A 27273-nucleotide genomic window follows, 5' to 3' on the forward strand; every position below is an offset into this window, starting at 1 on the left:
TCGGAGGAAACACCGTGCACCTGGCAACCTTTGTTAGCGCGCACTTCGCCCGGCCCACCACAGGAGTCGCTGGTGCGCGATGAGACAAGCATTTCCCTACCGGACAAACCCTCCCTAACCCGGAAGACACTAGGCCAATTGTGTGTCGCCCCACGGACCTCCCGGTCACGGCCGGTTACGACAGAGCCTGGGCGCGAACCCAGAGTCTCTGGTAGCACAGCTGGCGCTGCAGTACATCGCCCTTAACCACTTCGCCACCCAGGAGGCCAAGACATACATTTTCAATTCCAAATTAAAATCTTCTGCTAATTGAGCTCATGAGCTGGGCTTCTGAGCTGGATCTGTCTGAGCTGACTAAGCAGTGTGTGTAAATTATGTATATGACTATGGTGTATGCAGTCACCTGAGCTAAGCCATCAAGGAGACTAGCGGACGACACACAAGTGATTGCTGTCCTTGTCATGAAATGTTCAACTTTACCCTGTATATCTAAAAATGACCATATACAGATTTTGTAAAACAAAACTGCTGGTGAAACTTAATAGAAATTAAATCTAATGTAAGCCCCGATGAGTTGTCTCCGGAACCTTAAATTGTATTTGGGTAAAACATTTTTAACAGTGCATTTGAAAACTAACCTATCAAATGACATTGGTTGCATCTCTAATAAAGCCTAATATTGCTCAAGCCATTTGAATGCTGAACATGCCGCGCACCAAGCAGCACAGTTTGACTAGGCTACTGATACTGCCTGGGGTTGTTCGGCATGCAAAATGTCTTACAGATCAGCATAGCAACGCGCATGCCCCACCCACCTGAGGATCTGTCTACTATATCCATCCATTTCCTGTGTTTGATGGAATCAAATTCCACTTTTCACTTAAATCTTGCTGATTGATTGCTTTAAATTTTTCTTCTGCGACTCGTTCATACTCTTGCTTGTGCCTGTCATTTTTCCCCGTTAACATTATAGGAAATGTTTGTAATGACCTGTCAAAAAATCAAAATGGGCTCAATGGAATACGTTCTCTTTTGTTGTATCTAAGAAATGCTAAAACTTGATCTGGGATTTAACACACCTACATCACAAGAAAGTGAAGACAACTTATTTTGATGGGTGTCCATTTTGTGCAATTGAAAAAAAGTAATCATTCAGTACAGTTGAAATGTTTACAAATTAGATGCGCTGAATCGAAAACAACTTCCGAAACTAAAACATTTGTATTAGTGATATGTTTGATCTCGCAAACAATGTGGAGTATGTGTGGAGCGTGTTGATTTTTAATCTGAGGGTATCCTGTTATTGACACCTCAGTTGAGTTACGAAAGAGCACGTGACAACAGTAATTAGAGGCAGTCTAGACAGCACAGGTGAATTCAGGTAGGGTAGACAGAGAGTTGGATGGTTGTAGCCCTGTTCCACCCCTTTATGTTAATGTATTTATATATGCAAATACACCAATATATTTACACACGTCTTTAGTTTAACATATACATTAAGAAAATGTATGCAGTAGTGCATTTAGAAGAAAAAAATGCTATTTGACAAATGTAATACCTGAATTCCCACCAAATTCCCTAGTAGTAAAATATGTTATGTATTATAATTCAGTTAATATCTGATGGATCTTCATCCCTTGTCCAACTGTTGAACTTTATAATAGTTTTTTGGCTTTTTTCCCACAAATGTCAATGCAGTTACATGCTTAATTTAACACTGAAGGAGAGGAAGCATCAGTTATAAATTATTAGGTATTTTAATGAGGTAGAAAGAAAGTAATATGAGCAAAACTAATTTGGGAACCGACCATTCGTAACGTTTGAAAGGGTTTTCTGACTGATGCAGGGTACTGTTTGGGCTCCAGCGGACTGATGCACTCGTATCTTAAACATCTGAACCGGGAACCGATGAGTATTGTGCATCTTCAAACTAAAGAAAACAAGACTGAAAACAGGGCTATACTAGCTGGGCATGACCATTAAGAAATGCTCATTTTCATTTGTTGCAAAACGTTTAAAAACATTTTTGGGGCTGTGTGCCCTAATGAACACAACCCACTTCTACAGGCTAGCATCGGAAACAGTGTGTTCCACAGCTGGTGCAGAAAGCAGAAGTAGGTAGTGATATCGTCACTTTCCTGTTGCTTCACTAGTCGGCTAATTTGATTCACTTCCTCTGATATGCTGCTTTGCTTATTGACTGTGTGGTCCACCACTCAGTTCTGTAAAATTGACTGTGGTCCACCGCTCCTGTTTCTGTAAAAATCTGATATGGGGCTGGATAAATGTAACCACAATTAAATGCATAGACTGAGCTATGGATGCAAGGACTGACCATCCATCATATCAAAATGATGGTTTCTACCATGAGGCTACATTTTCATTTCATTTACTTTGTTTACAAACATCGGAGTAAAATAAGCTTATATTTTGGGTTCTGATGGGGTACAACAGTTGAAGTAAGCTCACGAGGCATTTATAAGTTATATTCTGGTAGAATCAATGGGTGAAGAGCATTAATTTATAAGTCCAAAAATGTTATATATATGGCTTGAAAAAAGTTTGCATTGATTGAGTGGCTGGACAAAATGTGCACATTAACCGGGACCAGAATATGTTTACTTAAGTATATTTTAAAAATGTATACATTTTTGTATTTCTTTATTTTAACACTGAGTATACCAAACATTAGGAACACCATCCTAAAATAAGTTTTACCCCCCCACTTTTGCCCCAGAACACTCTCAATTCATCAGGGCATGGACTCTACAAGGTGTTGAAAGCTTTCCAGGGGGATGCTGGCCCATGTGGACACCAATGCTTCCCACAGTTGTGTCAAGTTGGCTGGATGTCGTGCGGATGACGGACCATTCTTGATACACGAGAAACTTGTGTGAAAAACCCGGCAGCTTTGCAGTTCTTGACCCTTTCAAGGGCACTAAAAGCTTTTGTCTTGCCCCTTCACCCCATCCATGGCTCAATTGTCTCACGGCTTAAAAAAATCCTTCTTTAGTTCTGAAGACTGAGTCTAAGCTGACATATAGAAGCTGACATTAGGAACTGTTTTAAGATAAATGATCCATGGAATGACTCATTTAATTTACACTGCATTCGGAAAGTATTGACCGCTTGACTTTTTCCACATTTTGTTAAGTTACAGCCTTATTCTAAAATGTATTAAATCGTCCCCCCCATATCAAATCTACACACAATACCCCATAATCACAAAGCAAAACAGATGACATTTTAAAAATAAAAAAACTGAAATATCCCACTTACATAAGTATTCAGACCCTTTACGCAGTACTTTGTTGAAGCACCTTTGGTAGCGATCACAGCCTTGAGTCTTCTTGGGTATGACGCTACAAGCATGGCACACATGTATTTGGGGAGTTTCCCCACATTCATCTCTACAGAACCTCTCAAGCGGTCAGGTTGGATGGGGAGCGTCGCTACACAGTTATTTTTAGGTCTCTCCAGAGAGGTTCAATCAGGTTCAAGCCCGGGCTCTGGCTGGACCACTGAAGGACATTCAGAAACTTGTCCAAAAGCTTCCCCTGCATCGTCTTGGCTGTGTGCTTAGGGTAGTTGTCCTGTTGGATGAACCTTCTCCCCAGGTCCTGAGCAGGTTTTCATCAAGGATCTCTGTACTTGGCTCCATTCAACTTGCCCTTGTTCCTGATGTAGGGATGGTGCCAGGTTTCCTCCAGGCGTGATGCTTGACATTCAGGCCAAAAAGTTCAATATTGGTTTCGTCAGACCAGAGAATCTTGTTTCTCATAGTCAGAGTCCTTTAGGTGCCTTTTGGCAAACTCCAAGCAGGCTGTCATGTGCCTTTTACTGAGGAGTGGCTTCCGTCTGGCCACTCTACCATAAAGGCCTAATTGGTGGAATGCTGCAGAGATGGTTGTCCTTCTGGAAGGTTCTCCCATCTCCACAGAGGAACTCTGGCGCTCTGTCAGAGTGACCATTGGGGTCTTGGTCACCTTGACCAAGGCCCTTCTCCCCCAACTGCTCAGTTTGGCCAGGTCTTGGAGGGGTCTAGGTGGTTCCAAACTTCTTCCATTTAAGAATGGAGGCCACTGTGTTCTTGGGAACGTTCAATGCTGCAGAAATGATTTGGTACCGTTCCCCAGAACTTTGCATCGACACAATCCTGTCTCGAAGCTCTACGGACAATTCCTTGACCTCATGGCTTGGTTTTTGCTATGACATGCACTGTGGAACCTTATATAGACAGGTGTGTGCCGTTCCAAAATCATGTCCAATCATTGAATTTACCACAGGTGGACTCAAATCAAGTTGTAGAAACATCAAGGATGATCAATTGAAACAATGAACTAGAGCTCAATTCCGAGTCTCATTGCAAAGGGTCTGAATTCTTATGCATTTAAGCTGTTTTTAATTTTTTATATATTTGCATCCATGACTATGTGCATAGGAGCAGCAGCCTCTAAGGTGCATGGTAGAGTAACAGGGTGGTAAAGCCAGCTAGTGACAGTGACTAAAGTTCAGAGCAGGGTACTGGGAGGAGGCCGGTTATTGATGACTATTTAACAGTCTGAAGGCCTAGAAGCTGTTTGTCATGGAAAGAGCAGGTGTTATTAAATCAAATAAATAAATATCAAATCAAATTTTATTTGTCACATACACATTGTTAGCAGATGTTAATACGAGTGTAGCGAAATGCTTGTGCTTCTAGTTCCGACAATGCAGTAATAACCAACAAGTAATCTAACTAACAATTCCAAAACTACTGTCTTATACACAGTGTAAGGGGATAAAGAATATGTACATAAGGATATATGAATGAGTGATGGTACGGAGCAGCATAGGCAAGATACAGTAGATGGTATCGAGTACAGTATATACATATGAGATGAGTATGTAAACAAAGTGGCATAGTTAAAGTGGCTAGTGATTCATGTATTACATAAGGATGCAGTCGATGATATAGAGTACAGTATATACGTATGCATATGAGATGAATAATGTAGGGTAAGTAACATATAAGGTAGCATTGTTTAAAGTGGCTAGTGATATATTTACATAATTTCCCATCAATTCCCATTATTAAAGTGGCTGGAGTTGGGTCAGTGTCAATGTCAGTGTGTTGGCAGCAGCCACTCAATGTTAGTGGTGGCTGTTTAACAGTCTGATGGCCTTGAGATAGAAGCTGTTTTTCAGTCTCTCTGTCCCAGCTTTGATGCACCTGTACTGACCTCGCCTTCTGGATGATAGCGGGGTGAACAGGCAGTAGCTTGGGTGGTTGATGTCCTTGATGATCTTTATGGCCTTCCTGTAACATCGGGTGGTGTAGGTGTCCTGGAGGGCAGGTAGTTTGCCCCCGGTGATGGGTTGTGCAGACTTCACTACCCTCTGGAGAGCCTTACGGTTGAGGGCGGAGCAGTTGCCGTACCAGGCGGTGATACAGCCCGCCAGGATGCTCTCGATTGTGCATCTGTAGAAGTTTGGGAGTGCTTTTGGTGACAAGCCAAATTTCTTCAGCCTCCTGAGGTTGAAGAGGCGCTGCTGCGCCTTCTTCACGATGCTGTCTGTGTGAGTGGACCAATTCAGTTTGTCTGTGATGTGTATGCCGAGGAACTTAAAACTTGCTACCCTCTCCACTACTGGTCCATCGATGTGGATAGGGGGGTGTTCCCTCTGCTGTTTCCTGAAGTCCACAATCATCTCCTTAGTTTTGTTGACGTTGAGTGTGAGGTTATTTTCCTGACACCACACTCCGAGGGCCCTCACCTCCTCCCTGTAGGCCGTCTCGTCGTTGTTGGTAATCAAGCCTACCACTGTTGTGTCGCCCGCAAACTTGATGATTGAGTTGGAGGCGTGCGTGGCCACGCAGTCGTGGGTGAACAGGGAGTACAGGAGAGGGCTCAGAACGCACCCTTGTGGGGCCCCAGTGTTGAGGATCAGCGGGGAGGAGATGTTGCCTACCCTCACCACCTGGGGGCGGCCCGTCAGGAAGTCCAGTACCCAGTTGCACAGGGCGGGGTCGAGACCCAGGGTCTCAAGCTTGATGACGAGCTTGGAGGGTACTATGGTGTTGAATGCCGAGCTGTAGTCGATGAACAGCATTCTCACATAGGTATTCCTCTTGTCCAGATGGGTTAGGGCAGTGTGCAGTGTGGTTGAGATTGCATCGTCTGTGGACCTATTTGGGCGGTAAGCAAATTGGAGTGGGTCTAGGGTGTCAGGTAGGGTGGAGGTGATATGGTCCTTGACAAGTCTCTCAAAGCACTTCATGATGACGGAAGTGAGTGCTACGGGGCGGTAGTCGTTTAGCTCAGTTACCTTAGCTTTCTTGGGAACAGGAACAATGGTGGCCCTCTTGAAGCATGTGGGGACAGCAGACTGGTATAGGGATTGATTGAATATGTCCGTAAACACACCGGCCAGCTGGTCTGCGCATGCTCTGAGGGCGCGGCTGGGGATGACGTCTGGGCCTGCAGCCTTGCGAGGGTTAACACGTTTAAATGTCTTACTCTCCTCGGCTGCAGTGAAGGAGAGACCGCATGTTTCAGTTGCAGGCCGTGTCAGTGGCACTGTATTGTCCTCAAAGCGGGCAAAAAAGTTATTTCGTCTGCCTGGGAGCAAGACATCCTGGTCCGTGACTGGGCTGGATTTCTTCTTGTAGTCCGTGATTGACTGTAGACCCTGTCACATGCCCCTTATGTCTGAGCCGTTGAATTGAGATTCTACTTTGTCTCTGTACTGACACTTAGCTTGTTTGATAGCCTTGCGGAGGGAATAGCTGCACTGTTTGTATTCGGTCATGTTACCAGTCACCTTGCCCTGATTAAAAGCAGTGGTTCGCGCTTTCAGTTTCACGCGAATGCTGCCATCAATCCACGGTTTCTGGTTAGGGAATGTTTTTATCGTTGCCATGGGAACGACATCTTCCAACGCACGTTCTAATGAACTCGCACACCGAATCAGCGTATTCGTCAATATTGTTATCTGACGCAATACGAAACATATCCCAGACAACGTGATGGAAGCAGTCTTGGAGTGTGGAGTCAGCTTGGTCGGACCAGCGTTGGACAGACCTCAGCGTGGGAGCCTCTTGTTTTAGTTTCTGTCTGTAGGCAGGGATCAACAAAATGGAGTCGTGGTCAGCTTTTCCGAAAGGGGGGCGGGGGAGGGCCTTATATGCGTCTCGGAAGTTAGAGTAACAAACAATGATCCAAGGTTTTTCCACCCCTGGTTGCGCAATCGATATGCTGATAAAATTTAGGGAGTCTTGTTTTCAGATTAGCCTTGTTAAAATCCCCAGCTACAATGAATGCAGCCTCCGGATAAATAGTTTCCAGTTTGCAAAGAGTTAAATAAAGTTCGTTCAGAGCCATCGATGGGTCTGCTTGGGGGGGATATATACGGCTGTGATTATAATCGAGGAGAATTCTCTCGGTAGATAATGCGGTCTACATTTGATTGTGAGGAATTCTAAAATCAGGTGAACAGAAGGATTTGAGTTCCTGTATGTTTCTTTCATCACACCATGTCTCGTTAACCATAAGGCATACGCCCCCGCCCCTCTTCTTACCAGAAAGATGTTTGTTTCTGTAGGCGCGATGTTTTGTATACTCGGTGTTTGACTCCAATAAGAGAAGTCTTAGACTCGTCTAGAATACTAAGTTCATAATACATAAACAAATACATACATTTGGACCAACTATGAATGAAGTGAGCAGATGCAGGACAAAGATCACCAATGGTGGAGTGTGGGAGTCATACCTGTGTGGTGCCTGGGGAGTAGCTGCCTTGAAGGTAGTGGTGGTGGCGGACCTTTTCGGACCTTTGCAGCAGGTGTTTCAGCTTGGCAAACTGTGACAGGCAGAGTAGTGTCAGTCAACCTCAAAACACAAACAGTCTCTAAGGCTGTAAGAGCTGCATTCCCATGGATTATTTTAGAAGAGTTGTCTGTTTTGTAAGCGTTATCTATTGTTTTAAAATCCTCTGTCGTACTATTCACAAACTCTCATCACCTATTCTGTTTCAAGTTCAGTAGCCTACCTCTGCTCTCATGTTGGGTGTGTGAGATAAAAATGCGCCTAGGCTTGGTCTTAATTAAAATTGCCTGTAGGCTATACGCATGGGCGGACTAGCACACGCAGTTGTCTTTCCATGAAAATGAACTTCTTAAATATGTTAGGCTATAGTTTAGGCTCCGACATTGACTGGAAATAAATATTGATAACACATTTAAGTCTGCCTGCAAATTGTCCTGCTCCCATCAAAGTAATGCAAGATTATTTTGATTAGTTCTTCGTTTTGTAGGTTATTTATTATATATTGTATTAAAAGCAACTGTAGCAACATTCAAACTCAAAACCTAATTCTTGCTGATTTACATTCAGTAGCCTACCCTTGTCTTTGTTGGGCGGGCGAGATCAGGAGCGACTATACAGTTGAAGTCAGAAAAGTCAGAAGTTTACATACACTGAGGATGGTGTAATTAAAACTAGTTTTTCAACCAGTCTACAAATTTCTTTTTAGCAAACTATAGTTTCGGCAAGTCGGTTAGGTCATCTACTTCATGCATGACAGAAGTAATTTTTCCAACAATTGTTTACAGACAGATTATTTCACTGTGTCACAATTCCAATGGGTCAGAAGTTTACATACACTAAGTTGACTGTACCTTTAAACAGCTTGGCTTTATAAGTTTCTGAAAGGCTAATTGACATCATTTGAGTCAATTGGAGGTGTACCTGTGGATGTATTTCAAGGCCTACCTTCAAACTCAGTGCCTCGATGCTTGACATCATGGGAAAAAAAGAAAAAAAAATCAGCCAAGACACCAGAAAAAGAATTGTAGAGCTCCACAAGTCTGGTTCATCCTTGGGAGCAATTTCCAAATGCCTGAAGGTACTACGTTCATCTGTACAAACAATAGTACACAAGTATAAACACCATGGGACCACGCAGCAGTCATACCGCTCAGGAAGGAGACGTGTTATGTCTCCTAGAGATGAACGTACTTCGGTGTGAAAAGTGCAAATCAATCCCAGAACAGCAAAGGACCTTGTGAAGATGCTGGAGGAAACAGGTACAAAAGTATCTATATCCACAGTAAAATGAGTCCTATATCGACAAAACCCAAAAGGCTGCTCAGCAAGGAAGCCACTGCTCCAAAACCTAAAACAATAAAACAATTCAGACTACAGTTTGTAACTGCACATGGGGACAAAGACTATACTTTTTAGAAAAATGTCCCTAGTCTGATGAAACAAAAATAGATCTGTTTGGCCATATTGACCATCGTTATTTTTGGAGGAAAAAGGGAGGCTTGCAAGCCGAAGAACACCATCCCAACCGTGAAGCACGGGTTGCCAGCATCATGTTGAGGGGGTGCTTTGCTGCAGGAGGGACTGGTGCACTTCCCAAATAGATAGCATCATGAGGTAGGAAAATTATGTGGATATATTGAAGCAGCATCTCAAGACATCAGTCAGGAAGTTAAAGCTTGGTCGCAAATGGGTCTTCTAAATGGACAATGACCCCAAGCACACTTCTAAAGTTGCGGCAAAATGGCTTAAGGACAAAGTCAAGGTATTGGAGTGGTTATCACAAAGCCCTGATTTCAATCCTATAGAAAATGTGGGCAGAAATGAAAAAGTGTGTGCGAGCAAGGAGGCCTTACAAACCTGACTCAGTTACACCAGCTCTGGAGGAATGGGCAAAAAGTCACCCAACTCATTGTGGGAAGCTTGTGGAAGGCTACACAAAACATTTGACCCAAATGACCCAAAACCAAATACTAATTGAGTGTATATAAAACTTCTGACCCACTGGGAATTCAATGAAATAAAAGCAGAAATAATTCTCTACTATTATTCTGACATTTCATTCTTAAAATAAAGTGGTGATCCTAACTGACCTAAGACAGGGAATTTTTACTAGGATTAAATGTCAGGAATTGTGAAAAACTAAGTTTAAATGTATTTGGCTAAGGTGTATGTAAACTTCCGACTTCAACTGTGTGTGGTCTCAATTAAATAGCCTGTATACTATGCTACATGGGCGGAGAAGTTGTCTTTAACTTCCATAGTATGGTAGGCTATAGTTTAGAAATGGGCATATGGAACTCAGAGATAAGCCTACTGCTGCATTGACCTATAGGCTATGAATTCCATTGTCAACTAATTAAAATACATAAGCCTAACACTGACAAATAAAAAAAACACTTTCATTCGAATTCATCTCTACTCCGCCTGTCTGCCTCCCTTTCTATCCATCTGTCTTGACTTGAGCCATCACTAGTGAAGTGCAATGTATCAAACTTATCCAGCCCTCTAGGGAAGTGGCAACATTGTATCAAATGGATCCAGCCCGAATGCCATTGCTATGGAACTTGCAACATTGTATTAACTAGCCTATTCCGGGGGCTCAGTTTCCCTTGCCAATGAGCTTGGGACAGACAGCTATTTTTGCACAAGGGAAACATTTCAGGTATTTTATGACCTTTCCACTGGACATATGGGATCATCAGATCATGATATTTTGCTCTCACACTGAGGCTTGGTGATTATAGAAGCCGGGAGAGTATTTGAGAGACTTTTCAGATACTGTGAGGGACCTATTCGTAATGGATGTTGAAAAACAAACTTTGTTGACTTAGTTTATTAGTGGTGGACATTGTGAGTTTAGACAAATCAGGCATTCTCAATTGAGCACTTTCCTACATTTGCGCAGAGCAGGCCAGGTACTTTATGCTTGGTCGCAAATGGCTCAGTTGGTAGAGCATGGCGCTTGTAACGCCAGGGTAGTGGGTTCGATCCCCGGGACCACCCATACGTAGAATGTATGCACACATGACTGTAAGTCACTTTGGATAAAAGCGTCTGCTAAATGGCATATAATATTATTATTATATTATTATGCGTGCTCCCTAAACATTATCAGAAAAACCACACTCATTGCTCACGTTCATTTTAGTCATTTAGCAGACACTTATTTGGAGTGACTTACAGGAGCAATTAGTTGGCTCGGTATTCGAACCATTGACCTTTCAGTTACTGGCCCAACACTCTTAACCGCTAGGCTTACGCCCCAAAAAGAGCAGTACAATTTGTTAATATTTTTATTTTTACAAAACTCAAATTATGGTTATGAAATAAACCAAAACATGTTTCTTGCAAATGTTTCCACTCAGAACGAGAACATTAAATCATCATCTGAAAATGGCACGTTTCTATGTTTTGTAGTAAAACATTTAGGAAGATAAGTGTTTAATGACATCATTGATGTGCATCATGTGATTTTAAATTATGAGTAGGCATGACGTCATTGGAAACTCACCTTCCTATTTTTTACTACAACACATGGAAACGTGGCATTTTCACATGCACTATATATACAAAATTATGTGGACACCCCTTCAAATGAGTGGATTTGAATACAGTTGCTGTTAAATATGAGTGTTTCAGAATGGAATATCCTTTATATTTTAGTTTTTTTAATGTAACTATGTTAATATACACTGCTCAAAAAATAAAGGGAACACTAAAATAACACATCCTAGATCTGAATGAATGAAATATTCTTATTAAATTCATTTTTCTTTATATAGTTGAATGTTCTGACAACAAAATCACACAAAAATAATCAATGGAAATCAAATTTATCAACCCATGGAGGTCTGGATTTGGAGTGGAAAACCACACTACAGGCTGATCCAACTTTGGTGTAATGTCCTTTAAACAAGTCAAAATGAGGCTCAGTAGTGTGTGTGGCCTCCACGTGCCTGTATGACCTCCCTACAACGCCTGGGCATGCTCCTGATGAGGTGGCGGATGGTCTCCCTCCAGGGATCTCCTTCCAGATCTGGACTAAAGCATCCGCCAACTCCTGGACAGTCTGTGGTGCAACGTGGCGTTGGTGGATGGAGCGAGACATGATGTCCCAGATGTGCTCAATTGGATTCAGGTCTGGGGAACGGGCGAGCCAGTCCATAGCATCAATGCCTTCCTCTTGCAGGAACTGCTGACACACTCTAGCCACATGAGGTCTAGCATGGTCTTGCATTAGGAGGAACCCAGGGCCAACCCCACCAGCATATGGTCTCACAAGGGGTCTGAGGATCTCATCTCGGTACCTAATGGCAGTAAGGCTACCTATGGGGCGCACATGGAGACCTCCAAAGAAATGCCACCCCACATCATGACTGACCCACCGCCAAACCGGTCATGCTGGAGGATGTTGCAGGCAGCAGAACGTTCTCCACGGCATCTCCAGACTCTGTCACGTGCTCAGTGTGAACCTGCTTTCATCTATGAAGAGCACAGGGCGCCAGTGGCGAATTTGCCAATCTTGGTGTTCTCTGGCAAATGCCAAATGTCCTGCACGGTGTTGGGCTGTAAGCACAAACCCACCTGTGGACGTCGGGCCCCTCATACCACCCTCATGGAGTCTGTGTCTGCTCAAACGGTCAGAAACATGCACATTTGTGGCCTGTTGGAGGTCATTTTGCAGGGCTCTGTCAGTGCTCCTCCTGTTCCTCCTTGCACAAAGGCGGAGGAAGCGGTCCTACTGCTGGGTTGTTGCCCTCCTACAGCCTCCTCCACGTCTCCTGATGTACTGGCCTGTCTCCTGGTAGCGCCTCAATGCTCTAGACACTACGCTGACAGACACAGCAAACCTTCTTGCCACAGCTCGCATTGATGTTCCATCCTGGATGAGCTGCACTACCTGAGCCACTTGTGTGGGTTGTAGACTCAGTCTACCACTAGAGTGAAAGCACCGCCAGCATTCAAAAGTGACCAAAACATCAGTTCCTATGCTTCCTGGCTGATAAGTGTTCTGTGGTCCCCACCTGCAGAACCACTCCTTTATTGGGGGTGTCTTGCTAATTGCCTATCATTTCCACCTGTTGTCTATTCCATTTGCACAACAGCATGTGAAATTTATTGTCAATCAGTGTTGCTTCCTAAGTGGACAGTTTGATTTCACAGAAGTGTGATTGACTTGGCGTTACATTGTGTTGTTTAAGTGTTCCCTTTATTTTTTTGAGGAGTGTATATCTTGGTTGTATGTGTTTTGGGGCAGAAATGGTCACGGTTGTGAAAAAGTCAATAGTTGGATGAGTTGCAGAGTTAATTGTAAATTATGTTCTTTTCCCCCCATTAATTAGGCTATTCACTCCTGAACCACAAGGTCTATCTAGAAACTCATCAACACAGACGTGAATATTAAGGACGATTAGATACATGGCTCTGAAAGTACACATTTTAGTTGAACTAACATTTGTTGCGTAATTTTCCATTCTAAATCAAATCTGCTGCTGATGAGGCTCCAGAGCTGGGCCTCTGGCTGCGTTCACACAGGCAGCCCAATTCTGACATTTTTTCCCACTAATTGGTCTTTTGACCAATCAGATGAGACCTTTTCACATCTTTTTCAGAGTTGATCTGATAAGTCAAAGCATCAATTAGTGGACTGCCGGTCTAAATCTGAGCTGGCGTGTGTGTGTGTGTCTATACAGTATGTACTGTGTGTGTGTAAATGTATGTCTATGCTATATGTACTATGTAGGCACCTGAGCTGAGCCATAAGGGAGACAAGGCATCTGCCACCACACCACCACTATCAGATTATGGGGGGCAATGTAGCAGTTTTTTTTTTTTTTTTTTTTACAGCAGCTACTCTTCCTCGGGCCAAACACGTCAAGGAACTTACTTCACACGAAAAATAAATACAATAAATTACAGTAGATCATATATTATTAGACAACTACATATCTACAATACAAAAAATGTATAATACCACCATACAACAATATTACAATGTACGTGTCCATGGCGGTTGGTGCCGTTTAAGTTGTCCAATAGAAACAAGTGTTCCTAATGGACAAATTCAGGTATGTTAATCCCCGTTTCATTTCCTTCCGTTTAAAAATAGTTTTTCAACAGAATCGGTGGAATGAATACCACCCTGATCACACGTAAACAGTTCACTTTCATAGCAGCCAAGTTGTATTACTTCTCGCATTTATGCGCTCTCCTCTGCTCACCTTTTCTCTTTGCTTGAGGACTTAATGCGACCAGGCGAAAAAACCTTTCCAAGCCAAACCATATCATAACCACTAGACAGCCAACATCGTCACCATATTAGCTAAAGTAAAATCATAGTCAACATAGCTAATAGAACTAAAGAGTTAGTAAACCTGATACAATTATGCAGTAACGCTAGTTACCGTGTAGTCAGTAAGCAGATTAGCATTTACACAGGCAGGCCACAGTGGCAATACATTTGTAAAACAAAAAGCTTACCTTGACTTGGAAGAGTTCCACTGTTGTGTTGGATAGTCATAGCCAGCTAGCTAACATAGCATCCCTCTGAGCAGGCTAAACTGGCTAGCTACATTTGCTATACATAAGTAAAACTGAAAAAAAGCGACGAAATCTCTCGCTTCTCCCTCATTTTGGAAGAAATAAGTGTTCAAAACTGTTCAGTTATTCTCTCTCTGAGTCAAATGCTCACCACATTTTATGCACTGCTAGCTAGCTGTAACTTATGCTTTCAGTACTAGATTCATTCTCTCATCCTTTGATTAGGTGGACAAAGTAATTTCATGTTGCAAGAGCTCTGATAGGTTGAAGGAAATCCTCTGGAAGTTGTCATAATTACTGTGTAAGTCTATGTAAGGGGGTGAGAAACATGCGCCTCCTAGAATTTGTATTGAAGTCAATGTACCCAGAGGAGGACGGAAGCTATCTGTCCTCTAGTGCTAACCTAGTGCTGTTGAGGCTACTGTAGATCTTCATTGCAAATACTTTTAATCAATTAATTGGTGACATGCAAATATATTTAGTATAGTTATCTAAAAAAGATAACTTTTAAATGTTTTAAGTATGGTCCACTCCTTTCTCCTGAGGAGCCTTTACTGAAGTGTGTAGAGTGCATGTTCGCTAGCGTGTGTATGACTCTTCACAGTCCACATTGTCGCACAAGGTGTAGTTTTATCTTTAAGAAAATAATCTGATTTTACTGCTTGCACGAGTAACTTGATGTGGAATAGAGTTCCATGTAGTTTCCCGAAATCTGTTCTGGACTTGGGGACTTGTGTGTTTTGTCCCCCCCCCCATTGAAATCACAGTCACACTAGATTGTATCTAATTTGTATCTAATTTATTATATGTTTTTATTTTTTATCAGGTATGACAGTGTATTTGGAAATTATTCAGACCCCTTGACTTTTCCTTATTTTGTTACCTTGCAGCCTTAAATCCATTTGAGGTTCTCTCAAGCTACACATAATGCCCCACAACGACAAAGCAAAAACTGATTTAAACATTTTTGCAAATTCAAAATATTCATAATAAAATAATGAAATATTAGTTACATAAGTATTCACACCCTTCACTCAGTACATTGGTTGTTTTACCTTTATTTTACTAGGCAAGCCAGTTAAGAACAAATTATTATTTACAATGACAGCCTAGAAACAGTGGGTCAACTGCCTTGTTCAGGAGCTGAACGACAGATTTTTTTACCTCGTCAGCTCGGGGATTCGATCCGCCAGCCTTTCGGTTAATGGCCTAACGCTCTAACCACGAGGCTACCTGCCACCCACAATTGTTGAAGCTCCTTCGTCAGCAATTACAGCCTCAAGTCTTCTTGGGTATGATGCTACAAGCTTGAAACACCTGTATTTGGGGAGTTTCTCCCATTCTTCTCTGCAGGGCCTCAGGCTCTGTCAGTTTGGATTTGGAACATCGCAGCACAGCTGTTTTCAGGTATCCAGAGATGTTCGATTTGGTTCAAGTTCAGGCTCTGGCTGGACCACTGAAGGACATTCAGAGACTTGTCCCGAAGCCACTCCTGCATTGTCTTGGCTGTGTGCTTAGGGTTGTTGTCCTGTTGGAAGGTGAACCTTTGCCCCGGTCTGAGGTCCTGAGCAGGTTTCATCAAGGATCTCTCTGTACTTTGCTCCATTAATCTTTCCCTTGATCCTGGCTGGTCTCTCAGTCCCTGAAATAAATCCCCACAACATGCTGCCACCACCACCACGCTCCAACGTAGGGATGGTGCCAGGTTTCCTCCAGACGTGACGCTTTCAGGCCAAATAGTTCAATCTTGGTTTCATCAGACTAGAGAATCTTGTTTCTCATGGTCTGAGTCCTTTAGGTGCTTTTTGGCAAACTCAAAGAGGCCTGTCATGTGCCTTTTACTGAGGGGCTTCCGTCTAGCCACTACTATAAAGGCCTGATTGGAGTGCTGCAGAGATGGTTGTCCTTCTGGAAGGTTCACCCATCGCCACAGAGAAACTGTGGAGCTCTGTCAGAGTGACCATCGGGTTCCTGGTCACCTCGCTTACAAAGGCACTCCTCCCCCGATTGCTCAGTTTGGCCAGGTTGCCAGCTCTAGGAAGTCTTGGTGGTTCCAAACTTCTTCCATTGAAGAATGATTGAGGTCACAGTGTTCTTGGGGACCTTCAATGCTGCAGAAATGTGATGTTACCCTTCCCCAGATCTGTGCCTCGACACAATCATGTCACGGAGCTCTACGGACAATTCCTCTGAATTCTTATGTAAATAAGGTATCAGTTTTTATTTTATAAATTTGCAAACATTTCTAAAAACCTATTTTTGCTTTGTAATTATGGGGTATTGAGTGTAGATTGATGAGGGAAATGTTTTAAACCATTTTACAATAAGGCTGTAACGTAAAAATGTTTCGAAAAGGGAAAGGATCAGAATACTTTCCTAATGCACTGTAGGCAATGAATATATCGCACAACTTTGGATTTCATCCCCTTATCGCAAATCAACTGGTTCTGAACACTTGGAAGTTTCTACAGAGTGATAATGTCTGCTCCTCTCGCTTTGGCCATGCAGAGCACCTCTCAAAAGGGATTGCTGTATATATAATGTTGTAACTTTAACCTGTATATCTAAAAATGACCATATACACTGATAGTTTTGGTAGTTTTGCTTCAAACAATTGCTGATGGTGTACCTGAACATTCAAATACAATGTATTGTAAGCCCTGTAAAGCAGGTATAACCAGATGACAGTTGTCTCTCCGGTAGCTACTTTAATACCGGCAAAACACAATTTCAACAGCACATCGATTAACAATAACCTAGCAAATTACATACGTTGTCAAAACTAATAAAGCCTAATATCACATAAGCCATTTATTGCCTGGGGTTGTGGGGCATGCAAAATGACTTGTAGATCACAAAAGATGAGGTATTTCCAGAAGGTAGAAATAATGTAATAGGAGCCAAAGAAAAACATTTGAATCCATTTTCTGACCAATGCATGCTACATTTGGAACGGTTTGGGGTCCACGGACCCACACACTTGTATCTTAAAACATTTAAAAATCGGGGACTAATGCGCATCGGTCAATCGTTACATCCCTAATTAATATATTTTGTTTTATTATTCAACTATAAATAACCAAAGTTTCCATGATTTCCTTAATGACCAAAATGTCCAAACAATGTGCTAACTTTGGTGAATTACCGGGAGTTTTGCAACCCGTCTGTCTTTTTGAGACCTAAGAGAATTCAACTCCTGTTCTCACACAAACACTTGTGATTTCATGCGATGTGAGTGGGTGTCAGTGTATTACATGCCTCCTGTAGGTGCTCAGCACTGCCCCACGATGCTGAGCGTTTGTGCCCTTCGCTGCCTTTCCTGTTCGAAGCCTCGTCTGACCACGAGTCAGGCGTCTGGAGGAGGAAGAGCAGTGTCATCATTATCATCTTCCCAAGTCACACGTTATTCCATGTCATGAGGGGTTCACCACATGGAATCAAAAACATTTGATCCATGCCTAATGCAAGTTAAAAAACACAAGTGCATTGGTGTCTTCAATGTTTTTTTATTTTTATGTTTAGGGCATTGAATAATGTCTAATAACGTGCAACATTGACCTTTTTACTAGGACAGAGGGGACATGTAAGACACATTGGGCATGTAAGACACATCACCTATTACTAGATAAGCATAAAGCATAAGTGACATTACATCATGCATACGGTGTTGAAAACACAAATCTTTGCACAGAGAGAGAGCAGAGCATAAGGGCTTGAGGTAAGAGACTCACACCGTACCCCTACACACACACTTAGTCTGCTTGCTGCCTCTCAAGCCTCAGAGAAATGGAGAAAGAGGGAGAGGATGTGGGCTAGTGGCGAGTCCCTGCAGAGCGCAAGCACACAGATAGGATGGGTGCAGCCTGCTGCGCAACAAAAAAAGGCCCTGTCAGCTGACTCCAGACATGTTCACACGACTGTGGTTCTCACTCCTTCAGAGAGCAGAACCACCACCTAACACTCATTTTTTTGTCTCTCAGTACTTGCCTTTTCGCTCACTCTCAATCCTCTGCTATACAAGCCCAGACCTAAACGCAACCTCTCCAAAGCCTAGACAAATACTTTTACAGGTAATTTACAGTCGCTTGTGCTGGCTATTATTAACCTCAAAACATGAGTCGAATGATGTAGGCATAGCCTATTGTAGATCATTTTGTCTGTTTTCATTCTACATACATATAACTTAATGTTCCTAACAAAGCCTAACTAGCAGAACATCTATAACTACCATCCCTGAACTTAAATCAAAAACTTTTGTGACTTTCCCCATTCAGATACAAAATGGAGGAAATATAACAAAAGGATATTGTCAGAGAATTCAATGGGAGGTAGTCACCTGGGTTGATTGGTTCTTCCTGCAGAGGCCTGCCTGGCCCTCGGGCTCTTTGGGCCAGTGGCCCTGCAGGTAGGGGCCCACAATGGCATCCAGAGAGAGTGTCCGCCGCATCCCAGGGGTCACCTGTCTCGCTTTGGTCTTCTTCTCTGATAACAATGAAAGGAGGAGAATTTTAACATGCATGGAAATGCAACATGCAACAATTTCAGAGATTTTATTGAGTTACAGTTCATACAAGGAAATCAGTCCATTGAAATAAATAAATTGAGCCCAAATCTATGGATTTCACGACTAGGCAGGTGTGTAGCCATTGTTGGGCCTTGGGGGGCACAGGCCCACCCACTTAGCAGCCAGTGCCAAACCACTGGGGAGCCGGGCCCAGCCAATTCAGAATGTGTTTTTCCCCACAAAAGGGCATTATAACTGAACAGAAACACTCCTCAATGCCAATTGCAAGAACAGTTCGGCGGGAGCTTCATGAAATGGGTTTCCATTGCCGAGCAGCCGCACACAAGCCCAAGATCACCATGCGCAATGCCAAACGTCAGCTAGAGTGGTGTAAAGCTCGCTGCCATTGGACTCTAGAGCAGTGTAAACACGTTCTCTGGAGTGAACTCACTTCACCATCTGGCAGGCCGATGGACGAATCTGGGTTTGGCGGATGCAGGAAAAATGCTACCTGCCCCAATGCATAGTGTGAAGTGTAAAGTTTGGTGGAGGATGAACAATGGTCTGGGGCTGTTTTCAGGCTAGGCCCCTTTGTTCCAGTGAAGGGAAATCCTAACGCTACAGCATACAACGACATTCGAGATGATTCAGTGCTTCCAACTTTGTGGCAACAGTTTGGGGAAGGCCCTTCCCTGTTTCAGCATGACAATGCCCCATTGCACAAAGTGAGGTCCATAGAGAAATGGTTTGTCGAGCTCGCCGTGGAAGAACTTGACTGGCATGCACAGAGCTCTGACCTCAACCCCATTTAAATCAGGCAATGCCCACATTATTCTGAAATGTTAGAATGTAAAAATAATGTGAATGTCAATGCATTGGGTAGGCCTATAAAGAATATATATATTTCATATTTATTTAACCTGTTACTCCTACCCCCTACCTTTTCGAACATTCTGTTAAAAATCGCGCAACATTTCAGCGCCCTGCTGCTCATGCCAGGAATATAGTATATGCATATGATTAGTATGTGTGAATAGAAAACACTCAGACGTTTATAAAACTGGTTAAATCACGGCTGTGACTATAACAGAACGTATGTTTCATCAAAAAGTGCAGGAAAATCTGATCACTGAAAATGGAAAAATATATCCATGCGCGACTTGAACCTATTGATAAAGGTGAACCACATTTAATGGGGCTGAGCTTGCAATACCTACAGCTTCCACACGTTGTCTAGAGTCTTGTCATTTGCCTACTATTTGTTTCTTGGTCAAACAGACGCAAGGCAGTGCATTTCTTCCGGTCTCTGACCATGAGATTTACCCGGACATTATTTCCAGACGGACAGCTAAAGAATATAATTCGCCTCGTGATCAATTTGATCGCTTGTTAACGTTTACTAATACCTAAAGTTGCATTACAAAAGTATTTCGAAGTGTTTTGTGAAAGTTTATCGTCGACTTTTTTAATTTAAAAAAATTACGTTACAAGATGCTACTTTTTTCCGTTTATCACACAGTCTTCATAGTTCCATATCTAGGCTATATATGGACCGATTTAATCGGAAAAAAGACCCAATAGTGATTGTGGGACATCTAGGAGTGCCAACAAGGAAGATGGTCAAAGGTAATGAATGTTTTATATTTTATTTGTGCGGTTTGTGTAGTGACGACTATGCTAATTATTTTGTTTACGTCCCCTGCGGGTCTTTTGGGGTGTTACATGCTATCAGATAATAGCTTCTCATGCTTTCGCCGAAAAACATTTTAAAAGTCTGACTTGTTGCCTGGATTCACAACGAGTGAAGCTTTAATTCAATACCCTGCATGTGTATTTTAATGAACGTTTGAGTTTTAACTAGTACTATTAGCATTTAGCGTAGCGCATTTGCATTTCCAGATGTCTAGATGGGACGCCTGCGTGCCAGGTAGGAGCAAGAGGTTTATTTAACTTGGCAAGTCAGTTAAGAACAAATTCTTATTTACAATGACGGCCTACCCCGGCCAAACCCTAACGACGCTGGGAAAATTGGGCGCCACCCTACGGGACTTCCAATCACGGCCAGTTGTGATACAGCCTGGAATCAAACCAGAGTCTGTAGTGACACCTCTAGCGCCAAGATGCAGTGCCTCGGACCTCTGTGCCACTCGGGAGCCCATATATATATTCTTAAAAGCGGTAATGCATACCATTTTGCATACATTTTTCCCCTATAGGCTAAAACAATTAGATATAAAAATGAAAAAGTATTTGAAATTCCTTGAATTTGACTTGTCAATATTTAAGAGCTCGATATAAATAAAATCACCTGCTATTTAAATGATGAACGCATCATTCACTTTCCAGGCAGATCTTGACCGGGCCAGTAATTAAATATTTTGGGGCCAGTATCTTTCAATTGCATGTGCAGTGAGCATAGGACCTATATGTCCACTACTTTGCGTAGCCATTAACGATGCTATTGATAGCCTAACCGTTCTAGGGTAGATGGAAAGGCAATTAAAAAGGTAACTACAATGTACGCTACAGAAACACTGCTTGTCAAACAACTGTCTGACTGGTGTGCACCTGAATTAAACGGTAACACACAACAAAAAATAAGACATTTCTCCCAGACCTCATAAATGGTCACCAGATGTAGTTTTACGCACTGTTGATTGACACTGAAAAACAAAAATTTTGAAATTCTGCTCTCTAGAGGATTTCGCAGAAAAGAACAACCGTCAACATCTGCAATAAATACATTTTGCACTTTATTTGAGCAGTCTCTTTTCTTTGCCGTTACAGTAAATCTATCCAAATCAATGTAAGAACAAGGGCATGGTAATTTAAAAGATGAATAGTCATTGTTAAGCCTGGTTCTGTACGGAATGAGGGCACATTATAGGACTCATACTAGGTCAAGTATCATTTTTTTTGTTAAAACAAGTGTGTGGACCAAATCATGTGCTGGTGCCACCAGTGGAAAAAAGTTAGTATAGAATCCCATTACACTTCTTTTAGTTGTATTTGGTGATGGGGAAACTGATAATTCATGAAGCCCAGAAAGGTGTTCAACCTGTTTTAACTAGTAACTGTTGCCAGAAGGTTCCAAGAGTACAGCTGTATTTCTACCACTGTTATGACAGTTTCAAATTAAGTCATACAATCTAAGTTATGTAACATAGAGTAATATTAGTAATTGCTGTATATTACAGCCATTTTGTCTGTTTTTGTTCAAGTGACCTTATTCAGCATGGGATGGTTGAATGGGTGTAACATTGTTTCAACCATTTCCTTTGGCAGGAAATTATTAAATTGTTCTGTTGTACATTTCACTGGTTGTCATCGGATGAAAGCATAACTTTTGAAAGCAGTTACCATAAATGAACAATTAACAGTATAATTGCAAGACCTTATTTTCTCACCCACGTTCATTTCTACCACTGTTTGTTTGGGTTTATGTTGAATAAGATACTCAATGAAAATCAAAACATGCAGGTAACCTTAGCTAGCTATATCTGTACTGTCTGTGTTTACCATACCGGACTTGCCATTTTTCAAGCTGGTCTGTGCTTTGCTGTGCAGCTGGAATGGAACTGTTGCTCTCAAAGGCTGTGGACCAGAAGTGTCTCCCCGGGTCTGGCTGACTCCGCTTCGGCAAGACATCTTCCCAAGACGGCTGCAACTCAAGGTTTTAGTTAGCTCTCGTTGGATTTCTGGTAAATGCTAGAATACCAAACTTCTAGAACTTGACTGGGGAGGTCTCACTCAAGCTAAAACAGCGGCTACCTGTTCCCCCTGAGATCTTAGCTACTTCACGTTGATAACTATTCAAGTCAGTGCGTGTTTTTAATGGGTAGCTAGCTAAATAGTGTTCTAACTGGGCTATGCCTAAGAAATAGTTAAATGGATCTTCTTTGCTCGTGCGAGTTAGCTAGCTAGCCAGCCAGCAGAGTTCCTTTGTGACGATACTGAGCAATTGCAGCACTTTTGTCAAAGAATGAAGCAGTCCAACCTCAGTAAGTTAATAAACTACATATCACGAGTCTTCTTAGTAAACGATATATCATCATAATTATTCGCAGTGGAACTTATTCTGATCACCAACTAAGTTGAGGTGGTCACGGTGGAGTTTCTTGCGTTGTTGATTGACGCCAACTCAAACAACTTTCACGCTCGTGTGGATGTAATTATGCGGGGTGGGTCCAGTTTTGAATCTGAGATTTGGTTGGTTAGTGAAATGTATTACCATAAGTCCATTGAGCAACTCACTACCAATCGATCACTGTGACAGAAAAAACATGTCACTGCCCAATTCATTTGTCATATTGATTTGAACGTTCTCTTGTTTTTGTTTCAAGACTGGGATAATCAAACTGGACACTGATTCAAAATCTTATCACATAGCCTAGGCTATTCAAGCTTATCAAATGTTGCATTTCAATATTGTTGTTTAAAATGACTTTTATAATATTTGTTGTGCACAATGGACAGTCATATGACAATATGACATTCATCTATACATCCATTATTAATGAATTAATTCAATGCATAAGCATATCTTCATCCATTCTAATAACGGGCTCACTCTTATGTAATCAGTGTGTTAGTGTGTTTGTGTCTGAGGGTGGACAACGAGGTGTATCTCCGCAAAGGGGCGATTGTGGAACATGGGTGGTGTGTGACAGTGTGCGTTGTGATAGATAACTTTCCCTGAGCTGTGAGAGAGGGAGTGCCAATGCTGTGACCGGAGAGGGGATAGAGATAACACCCAAACCAGAAGTAGTAGCCTTTAACCACAAATTCTAGATCAGCATTAATCAACCAATATTTAAAGGTTAGCCACTGGTAGGTACAAAGCAAAACTGACCCTAGATCAGCAATACAAGTGGAACTTCAACCTACACCAGAGATAACAGGCCATTGCATCGGCCTCCCTGAAATGGGAGGGAGTGAATGAGCAGCATTATCACAAAGGGTCACGCTTACTACCTCATGTCCACGCACACAGTGTACATACTGCATGTCTTGTGTTGCTGACCTCACAAGTCAAAAAGTGTCATGACAGAAAATCACTTACCCTTCGCAAACCTTCCATGACCTATAGCATAGCCCACATGGGGTCATACCATAGATGTGTGTGCGCGAGTGTGAGTGTGTGTGTATACATCATTGAGTTATACCTAGGGAACTAATAGGACAGTACGTCAACCAGGAATGTGTCCTCACTCCTCAACATCCTCTATTACCATCTTCCACGAGAGACCTAGAGCAGTTGTTTGCTGTAGTCAAACAGACATAGAGGTCTGTTTGACTGTGCTAATGAATGAATGACTCTATCCTCTGACCCAGTCTTTGTTCGTCTGGTTCCTTTTTTAAAGGGGAGGGGTGTTGGTTTAATAAAAGTTAGAATACAAAAGGAGGAAGACCACGAAATGGGAAGATCTGGTAGGTTTGGTGAAGTACACAACAGTATTGGTTCTCTTAGATCTTAAGGGTCTAATTTTGAACTTAATGGCGAATGGCGGAAACATAACAGAGCATTGTCTCATCATAGCATTTTGTACTTCCATTCAGGTCAAATAAGAAAATGCACTGAAAACAATGCAAGATAACTTTTAAATCAGGCTCGTACAAACTGGCACGTCTTTCAGAACTAGAACCCATATTTGAACCTGTATGACACAAAGACACATATCATTCAAGAAGAAGAATGGATATGGGTCATGCACTACAGTAGAGATAACATTATATTGTGACATAGCAAATGCAATAAGTCAACATATAGTACCTTCAAAAGGTACTCATACCCCTTGACTTATTCCACATGTTGCTGTGTTACAGCCTGAATTAAAAATGTATTAAATATGTTTTTCTCACCCAACTACACACAACCCATAATGACATAGTGAAAACACATTTTAATATTTTTTCTCAAATGTATGAATAAAAAACAACAGAAATATCACATTTAAATAAATAAGTATTCACACCTGATTCAATACATGTTAAAATCACCTTTGGCAGCAATTACAGCTGTGAGTCTTTCTGGGTAAGTCTCTAACATGCTGACCACACCACGAGCGTTGCAAAATAAATGTACATATATATGCATGTTATTCAATCATTGCTCTGAGACCCACACTTCAGTCCAGTTGGTTGTGGTGATGCACCTTAACGTTGGTTGCCAACCGCCATATAAAGTCCAAAGAAGAAGCCTGAAAGAGGAGAGATTTCTACTCGGTTCACCATTTTATCTGTGGATTAATTGTCAGCATAGAGGACCTTGTGCATTTCAAGTAAAATAACAACCTAATATTTATATCCCAGGACAAATTAGCTAGCAACAGCAAGCTAGCTAGCTAAATTACTCTAAATGTTTAATGCTTTTTGACATGTCCCCAAATTAATATAGTTGGTTCAGACTTTGATACTTCAACCTGAGTGTCCTGATTGCGGCTGGTGTGGGGGGCCAAAATCAACATGTGTGCGATGTCACCTGTGCCGTCTGGTCATCATGTAAGAGCTATGCACACCTGGATTGTTGGTATAAACAGAGTCTTTTAATAAGTGCTGACCAAACTCCAAAAACCAAAATATATAAAAATAACAGAGTGGGTACAAAACCTGTCGCACGACAACACATACTAGCACAGTCACATACAATAAAACCATCTCCGACAAGGACATAAGGGGAACCAGAGGGTTAAATACACAACATGTAATTGATGGGATTGGAACCAGGTGTGAAGGAAGACAAGACAAAACCAATGGAAAATTAAAAATGGATCAGTGATGGCTAGAAGGTCGGTGACGTCGACCACCGAACACCGCCCGAACAAGGAGAGGGACCTACTTGGTCGGAAGTCGTGACGGCACCCCCCCTCCACCGGAACCCAGCATCTCTCCTCTGGACCATACCCCTCCCAGTCCACGGGGTACTGAAGGCCCCTCACTTGATGTCTCGAATCCAGCATTGAACAAACGGAGTACGCTGGGGCCCCCTTAATGTCCAGAGTGGGCGGAGGAACCTCCCATACCTCAGACTCCTGGAGCGGGCCAGCCACCACCGGCCTGAGGAGAGACACATGGAACGAGGGGTTAAAGCGGTAATCGGCGGGAAGCTGTAACCTGTAACATACTTTGTTCACTCTCCTCTGGACTTTAAATGGCCCCACAAACCACGGACCCAGCCCCGACATGGCAGGCGGAGGGGCAGGTTTCGGGTCGAGAGCCAGACCCCCGGTGCGAACACTGGGGCCCCACTGTGATGACGGTCTGCGCCCACTTTCTGGCGCAGTACGGCATGAGGAGGAAACATGGGAGCCCGTCCATGTTCACCTTCAGGAGCCTCGGTCTGACTCTGATGCCAAGGAGCCAGAACCGGCTGATACCCCAATAAACACTGGAAGGGAGAAAGGTTAGTGGAGGAGTGGTGGAGCGAGTTCTGGGCCATCTCTGCCCAGGGCACGAACACTGCCCACACCCGGTCCTGGCAATAAGACCTCAGAAACCTACCCACATCCGGAATCACTCTCTCCACCTGCCCGTTACTCTCGGGGTGAAAACACAAAACGAGTGAAAAACATGGCCCACCTTGCTTGGCGAGGGTTCAGTCTCCTCACCGCCCGGATGTACTCCAGATTGCGGTGGTCAGTCCAGATGAGAAAAGGGTGTTTAGCCCCCTCAAGCCAATGTCTCCACGCCTTCAAGGCTTTGACAGCCAACAGCTTCCGGTCCCCCACATCATAGTTTCGCTCCGCTGGGCTGCGCTTCTTTGAGAAGAAGGCACAGGGGCGGAGCTTAGGTGGCGTACCCGAGCACTGAGAGAGCACCGCTCCTATCCCAGCCCCGGACGCGTCCACCTCCATTATGAACGCCAAAGAGGGATCCGGATAGGCCAACACGGGAGCTGAGGTAAACAGAGCCCTCAGGTGACTAAAAGCCCTGTCCGCCTCAGCTGACCACTGCAAGCGTACTGGGCCCCCCTTCAGCAGTGAGGTAATGGGAGCCCCCACCTGACCAAAACCCCGGATAAACCTCCGGTAGTAGTTGGCAAACCCTAAGAACCGCTGCACCTCCTTTACCGTGGTGGGAGTCGGCCAATTAAGCACGGCTGCAATGCGGTCACTCTCCATCTCCACCCCTGAAGTGGAAATGCGATACCTTAGAAAGGAGACGGACTGTTGGAAGAACAGGCATTTCTCAGCCTTGACGTACATGCTCCAACAGGCAACCAAGCACTTTGCGCACCAGGGACACATGCTCAGCGCGTGTAGCGGCGTATATCAAAATGTCATCAATATACACTACTACACCCTGCCCTGAAAATCTCGTCTACAAAGGCTTGGAAGACTGATGATGCATTCATCAACCCGTACGGCATGTCGAGGTACTCATAGTGCCCAGAGGTGGTACTGAGTGGTCTTCCACTCATCT

At 43.0% G+C, this 27273-nt stretch overlaps 1 protein-coding gene across 2 annotated transcripts in view; it reads right to left on the reverse strand.

The window, feature by feature from the left end:
- LOC124048479 (protein FAM117A-like) overlaps positions 1 to 23007 on the reverse strand; it is a 34663-nt gene extending 11656 nt beyond the window's left edge. The window contains exons 1-4 of one of the 2 annotated variants that reach the window (XM_046369315.1): positions 22386 to 23007; positions 18685 to 18830; positions 17607 to 17702; positions 7753 to 7842 (exon numbers count right to left, since the gene is read on the reverse strand). In XM_046369315.1, coding sequence (XP_046225271.1) covers positions 7753 to 7842; positions 17607 to 17702; positions 18685 to 18830; positions 22386 to 22500 — 447 coding nt within the window. In that variant the 5' untranslated portion in view covers positions 22501 to 23007. Of the gene's footprint in view, positions 1 to 7752; positions 7843 to 17606; positions 17703 to 18684; positions 18831 to 22376 lie in introns of both variants that reach the window. The other variant, XM_046369314.1, reaches the window with a different exon arrangement.
- Positions 23008 to 27273: the final 4266 nt, after the last annotated feature.

This window comes from Oncorhynchus gorbuscha, linkage group LG11 (assembly GCF_021184085.1).
Source record: "Oncorhynchus gorbuscha isolate QuinsamMale2020 ecotype Even-year linkage group LG11, OgorEven_v1.0, whole genome shotgun sequence".
NCBI lineage: Eukaryota > Metazoa > Chordata > Actinopteri > Salmoniformes > Salmonidae > Oncorhynchus > Oncorhynchus gorbuscha.